At 41.7% G+C, this 7500-nt stretch overlaps 1 protein-coding gene across 1 annotated transcript in view; it reads left to right on the top strand.

The window, feature by feature from the left end:
* Nucleotides 1–1694: 1694 nt before the first annotated feature.
* LOC139639363 (integrin alpha-4-like) overlaps nt 1695–7500 on the top strand; it is a gene marked incomplete at its 3' end in the record, with an annotated part of 10502 nt that continues 4696 nt past the window's right edge. The window contains exons 1-7 of the mRNA XM_071513448.1: nt 1695–2091; nt 2776–2975; nt 3980–4098; nt 4206–4300; nt 4603–4735; nt 5468–5535; nt 6383–6515. Of these exons, the coding sequence (XP_071369549.1) occupies nt 2788–2975; nt 3980–4098; nt 4206–4300; nt 4603–4735; nt 5468–5535; nt 6383–6515 (736 nt within the window). The remainder of the gene's footprint in view (nt 2092–2775; nt 2976–3979; nt 4099–4205; nt 4301–4602; nt 4736–5467; nt 5536–6382; nt 6516–7500) is intronic.

The raw sequence follows: 7500 nt of genomic DNA, 5'->3' as shown, positions 1-7500 counted from the left end.
ATATCCTCCATAGTAGCTGTGTGTCACGTTTCATGCGGCGTCGCTATGACGACCAGTTGTGGGGGGTGGGGCACATTGAGGGGGAACTATCTGCAGTGGAAAACCAAGTACTACCAAAAGTGAGTAGAGTCGAGTCGAGGCGAGTCGAGCCGGTACCATGCGGTGGATAATCTCCACATCAGAACGCCTCTTTCGTCATTTCCCCGACTCTGGTGTCCCGTCCTGTCTGTAAATGCTGCGCCCCTCCAGGAAAATGTCGGGGGATCAGGGGATCGAGGGGTCCAGCCAAGTCTCTGTGAAAACCATAACGTTACAGTTCTTAAAGTCAACCTGCTCCGAAGTTCGTCCAGTTTGTTGTCCAGTGACTGGACATTCGGCAGAAGAACACTCAGGAGAGGAGGCCGGTTCTCACGCTCAGCCTGGCTAGCGGTCCGGCTCTTTTCCCCCTCCTGCACGTCCTGGGCCGTTTCCCAGGTAACAACACAGGTAGCAGGTCTGGGTCGTCCGCCATGTTTGTTGTTGTAGATCTTGATGAAAGAATAGCTTCCATCATAGATCTGATGTCCAGTAAAGTCTGTCTATCATACTGGATGATAGACACGGTTGTTGGTGAGACAGCGGGAATAATAACAACAACAAAAATTACAAATTGTGGACGAGTTCTGCGTGGCAGCCATGTTCGATGGCGCCAGAAGTAATACTACCATTATTACTATTATTGTCCCCCACCAAGGGACTATGGATCGGTCAGTCCGTTAGTTCATTAGTCACACTGTTGTGCCACTAGGGGGCGGCATTGACAATGAATGGGGACTCAGTGGTAAAGCAACACAGTTAAAGTTATCATAACCTCTAACCACAAGACACTGTAGTTATTGTCCAGTTGTTGGACTGTTGTTCTGTTATTGCATCATCACTGCACTACCACTGTGCCTCAGTGTTCACTACTGATATCATATTACCACTGACCTACTGTGCAATACCATATATCACTTATCATTTAGCATTTATATTGTTCATAACACTCACGCTCCTGGTGTCGTATGTTATATTGTATATTGTATTATAAATTGTATTGTAGTGTACATTGTGTAATGTACGGATTGTAGTTCTTATATTTTGTACTGTATTGAGTAAAAACAGGACAATTACAGTTATTACATTTCAAGATATAACTTGTAAGCCTAATTCTGAGGAGAGTAGGCAACAGAAATATATGGTCAGTCTGTCCTTTCATTGTCCCATACCAAAATGCAAATACAATTTCACTCATATTTCAAGTTCACTCAGCAATCACTGACTGACCCAAGAACCACATCACTGGTGGAACAACATGTTGACTGTCTGCTTGTTATTATTATTATTATTATTATTGTTGTTGTAAAGCAGGAGCAGCTCAGTAATCTTGTTAACAGAGTTCAGACAGTAAAATCAGATTAAAGTCAGACCGACTCCATTCACACTGCAGTGTTAACTGGAGAGGAAACACCCTGTCACACACACACACACACACACACACACACACTCAGTGTTGGTGGAGGTTGGGGGAGTAGAGAGGAAACACCCTTATAGTCACACACACACACACACACACACACACTGAGAGGGGAGGGGAGGGAGGGGAGGGGGTCGGGGCGGTCCCCGCGTGCAGCTCCCGGTTTCAAAATCTTCCGCACTAGTCAACTGAACTGAAGTGAACTGAAGTGGACTTTAGTTTGATTCACTTTCCTTCCTCTCAGTTTAATTCAGTTCATTTTATTTCACTTTTTTCCTCAATAAGTTTCACGTGAAGGAATTCCGACAGCTCGCGGGGAGACGGCAGACCGGTGGCTCGCGCACTGGAAGGAGACTCGGGGACGCACGAGACAGAGGCGCAACAGGACTTTATCATCCGAAAACACTGCGAGTCTGACCGGGGGTTTATAAGGAAACCACACAGAAGAAAGACACGGGGTTCAGGATCCGGATTCACCAGCCGGTACAGTCTGGATCTACAGTCTGATCTGGATCTACAGTCCGATCTGGATCTACAGTCTGATCTGGATCTACATTCTGACCCGGTGCCGCCTGGACCTACAGTCTAAATCTAAAGTAGGCTACTATTTATGTGCTGTTCAAGTAGTATTTATGTACTATTACAGTAATGTTAAAATCCTGTTAATGTAGCGTTACACTGTTAAAGTACTGTTAAAGTACTGTTGAAGTACTGTTACAGTACTGTTACAGTACATGATACTGTTAAAGTACTGTTACAGTACTGTTACAGTACATGATACTGTTGAAATACTGTTAAAGTACTGTTGAAGTACTGTTAAAGTATTGTTACAGTACATGATACTGTTAAAGTACTTTTACAGTACTGTTGAAGTACCGTCGAAGCGCTGTTGTAGTACTGTTGAAGTAGTACTGTTACAGTACAGGATTAATCAGTTTATATTATTCAACTTTGGAACAATTATTGGTTATTTTTTATAACAGTGGATTAATTGTAGTTTCATATTAAACCAGGTGGATTATAGTTTCATATTTACAGAAGAGGATCAGGGCCACATGTGAAAAATGTATTTGAGTTCTGAGTTTAAAGTCAGAATTCTGAGAATAAAGATAAAGTTCTGACTTTAAACTCAGAACTCAAATACATTTTTCACATGTGGCCCTGATCCTCTTCCGTACATATTAAACCAGGTGGATTATAGTTTCATATTAAACCAGGTGGATTATAGTTTCATATTAAACCAGGTGGACTAAACTGTTTCTTACTGGTTTCCTGTGCAGCTGGACTGCATCATGCGGTGGACAGCAGTGTGTGTGTGTGTGCGGCCCAGTCTGCCTCTGGTCCTGGTGGTCCTGGTGGTCCTGGTCCAGAGCGCAGCAGGATACAACCTGGACCAGGACCACAGCCTGCAGGTTCACGGTCCGACCGGATCCATGTTCGGATACTCAGTTCTGCTGCACCGGCACCGAGAACACAGCTGGTGAGGAGCAGCTCATATTCATACTGTGAATAATATTCATGTTCCTACTGAATATTCATGTTCCCACTGAATATTCATGTTCCCACTGAATAATCATATTCCCACTGAATATTCATGTTCCCACTGAATAATGTTCATGTTCCCACTGTAAATAATATTCATGTTCCCACTGAATAATGTTCAGATTCATACCATTGATCTGATATTCATGTACTACAGTAAATAATATTAATATTAATTCTGCTTTCCTATTGATCCTCTATTGATCCCCGCTAATCCCTGGTACTCTTTATGATAATAATAATAATAATAATAATAATAATAATAATAATAATAATACTAGGTAGGTCAGAGGTCAGAGTATTGCACAGTAGTGGAGCATTCTGGGTAATACAGTGTGTTGATATTAAAACTAAATGTTTGACTTCTAACTTCTTTAAAAAAAAAAAAAATACTGCTGTTTGCCTTTATAGGGCTTTATATTGCAATTTAGTTATAATATTAGTTATTATTTTTATTATTATTATTATTATTATTACAATAATAATAATAATATGTGATGCTGTATTGATCCCATAGGGAACTGTAGTTACCATGGTTACTGATATCCAGTAATAATGAAGTGTGTTCATGATCAAATCAACAGTTTAAACTGTTTAATGAAGTAAATTTAACACACATATACGTGTGTGTGTGTGTGTGTGTGTGTGTGTGTGTGTGTGTGTGTGTGTGTGTGTGTGTGTGTGTGCGCATGTTAATTAGCCAGTTCTTGTTAATGACAGAAGCTCTTTGATGCCTGAGACACAGAAGCCATTCAAACACTGAATAGACAGACAGTCTAGACACCTGTCTGTCTCACTCCCTGTCTGTCTCTCTGTCTGTCTGTCTCTCTGCCTGTCTGTCTCACTCCCTGTCTGTCTCTCTGTCTGTCTGTCTCTCTGCCTGTCTGTCTCTCTGCCTGTCTGTCTCACTGCCTGTCTGTCTCTCTGCCTGTCTGTCTGCAGGTTGCTGGTTGGAGCTCCAGTAGGAAACTCGTCCTCCAGTCCGTGGGTTCGATCCCCCGGAGTCGTTTACAGCTGCAGCCTCTCCGCCGAGGGCAGAGCCTGCCAGGCCTTACACACTGGTGTGTGTGTGTGTGTGTGTGTGTGTGTGTGTGTGCAAATAGTGATTGACACATACTGCTAATTTATTAACAACTTCATGTGACTGTGTGTGTGTGTGTGTGTGTAGATATGGTGAGCTGTGGGAAGACTTGTGAAGCAGAGAGTGATAACCAGTGGCTGGGAGTCAGTCTGTCCAGACAACCTGGAGATGGACACATACTGGTAACACACACACACACACACACACACACACACACACACACACACCACACACACACACACACACACACACACACACACACACACACACACACACCACACACACACACACACACACACACACCACACACACTCTCTCTCTCAGTACAGACTTTGTTCCAGTGACTCTGGTCATGAGAACAACAAAACTCTTTTTGTTATCTTGTGGTTTTTTTTTGTTCTGGATAAAGACTCCATGTCACATGTTTTGTGTGTGTGTGTGTGTGTGTGTGTGTGTGTGTGTGTGTGTGTGTGTGTGTGTCCAGGCGTGTGCTCACCGGTGGAAGAACGTCTTCTATTCTAAGAAAGACAGTCAGAACCATAAACTACCTAATGGAGTCTGTTATCCCTATGGCAACGACCTAAGACCGGCCCCGCCCATAATACCCTGCTACAGAGGTACACACACACACACACACACACACACACACACACCGCACGGTAACACACACACACACACACACACACACACACACACACACAGCAGTCTGATCTGATAGATATGATGCCGTTTGATTGAGAACAGATTTACTTAACTGGTGTGACTCTAATGAGACAAGAGTGCTTTCATCTGTTTCATTAGTGGTATTATTGATATTATTAGTGTTATTAGAGTTATTCATATTATTAGTATTATTAGTGTTATTACAGTTATTCATATTATTAGTATTATTAGTGTTATTACAGTTATTCATATTATTAGTATTATTAGTGTTATTAGTTGTTAGTGTTGTTCTGGTGTCAGTGGAGAGTTTTCGTGTCCCACTCTGACAAGAAGAACATTCTGGGGAAACACTGAATTCTGGGATATTTGTGGGGGTTTTTTTTCATGAAAACGGTGAAATATAAAGATGTTGAAGCTTCAGTCTAAACATGGAGATCAATATCATGGAGATCAATATTAACCTTCAGAAACCAGATCAGTCTGGGAAACATCAGCTGCTTATCTGTCTGTCCTTCACCTTTACCTCCCTACCTGTCTGTCTGTCTGTCTGTCTGTCTGCCTGTCTGTCTGCCTGCCTGTCTGTCTGTCTGCCTGCCTGTCTGTCTGCCTGCCTGCCTGTCTGTCTGTCTGCCTGCCTGTCTGTCTGCCTGCCTGTCTGTCTGTCTGTCTGTCTGTCTCTCTCTCAGACCACCAGAGGAAGTTTGGAGAGGATTATGGGTCTTGTCAGGCCGGCATTTCCAACTTCCTGACAGAGGTAGAGACAGGAAGTCAACATACTGATACAAATATAACACAATTATAATAGAGATATGATAGAGGTATAATAGAGATGTGATAGAAAAATGATAGAGATGTGATAGAGATGTGATAGAAATATGATAGAGATGTGATAGAGATATGATAGAGATGTGATAGAGATATGATAGAAATATGATAGAGATGTGATAGAGATGTGATAGAAATATGATAGAGATGTGATAGAGATATGATAGAGATGTGATAGAGATGTGATAGAAATATGATAGAGATGTGATAGAGATATGATAGAGATGTGATAGAGATGTGATAGAAATATGATAGAGATGTGATACAGATATGATAGAGATGTGATAGAGATATGACAGAGATGTGATAGAGATGTGATAGAAATATGATAGAGATGTGATAGAGATGTGATAGAGATATGTTAGAGATGTGATAGAGATGTGATAGAGATGTGATAGAGATGTGTTAGAGATGTGATAGAAATATGAGAGAGGTGTGATAGAGATATGATAGAGATGTGATAGAGATGTGATTGAGATGTGATAGAAATATGAGAGAGGTGTGATAGAGATATGATAGAGGTATGATAAAGGTATAATTGAGGTTTGATAGAAACATAATGGAGATTCAATAGAGATATACCAGGTATAAGAGAGATATGATATAGACTTAATAGAAATATGATAGAGATTTGAAAGAGGTTTACTAGAGATATAATACAGATATAAAAGATGTATAATTGAGATATAATTGAGATATAATAGAGATATAATTGAGATATAATAGAGATATAACTGAGATATAATAGATGTTCTCTGATCCGTGTTACATGTCAGGATCTGATGATCATGGGAGCTCCAGGTTCGTCTTACTGGACCGGTTCAGTTCTGGTCTTCAACACCTCCAGCAGGGTGCTGTCAGCCTACCTGGATGACGACAGCGGGGCGGTGCAGTACAGCAGCTACCTGGGTAACACTTTATATACTGATACTACCAGTACTACCAGTACTACCAGTACTACCAATACTACCAATACTACCAATACTACCAGTACTACCAATACTACCACTACTACCAATACTACCAGTACTACCAGTACTACCAGTACTACCAGTACTACCAATACTACCAATACTACCAGTACTACCAGTACTACCAATACTACCAATACTACCAGTACTACCAGTACTACCAATACTACCACTACTACCAATACTACCAGTACTACCAGTACTACCAGTACTACCAATACTACCACTACTACCAATACTACCAGTACTACTCACCCTCACAGCACTCTGGGGTTAGAGGGTTAGGGTTAGGGGTTAGGGGTTTAGAGGGTTAGAGGGTTAGAGGGTTAGGGTTAGGGATTAGGGAGGGAGTTATTAGTAGGGAGTTATGGAGTCAGGGGGTTAGAGGGTTGGGGGTTGGGGGTTAGGGGGTTGGGGGTTAGGGGTGTAGGAGGTTAGGGATTTAGAGGGTTAGGGTTAGAGGGTTAGAGGGTGACCCTACTGTACACCATAGTTTTATCAGTATCAGTTAGAGGGACTGTTGGCTCAGGCAGCAATAAAGAGAATCACAGCAGTCTAAGGGAGATGCCATGAAGGCCTGGAGAACCTTCTGAAGTTCAGCAGTAGAGAAGTCCTTCAGCTGAAGGGGGCAGGACTGCAGCTCTCTCTGACCTGGGTCCAAACAGACAACAGATTCAAACATTATGCTCAAGTTTCTGCAGAAAGCTTTAATGTTGACTTTGAATCAGACTGATGGAGTTTTTTGGCCAAACAGAAAAGTTTCTGATCTGATGTCACTGAGTTGGAGGAAGTTTTGGGACGTCCAGCACTTCATATCAGAGACAATCATCAAGGATATTGAGCTTTTAGGGTAAAATATATCTGTGCATCATCTGCATAAGAATGAATATTATATCTGTTGATGATAGAGGATGCATAATATA

Source organism: Centroberyx affinis, unplaced genomic scaffold, assembly GCF_046629955.1.
Source record: "Centroberyx affinis isolate AG114_WGS23_722 - 3 ecotype Tasmania unplaced genomic scaffold, CSIRO-AGI_Caff_v1 ptg007182l_1, whole genome shotgun sequence".
NCBI classification, from domain to species: Eukaryota; Metazoa; Chordata; class Actinopteri; order Beryciformes; family Berycidae; genus Centroberyx; species Centroberyx affinis.
Note: the sequence above shows the minus strand (reverse complement) of the source record. Positions and strands in the feature narration are given on the sequence as shown.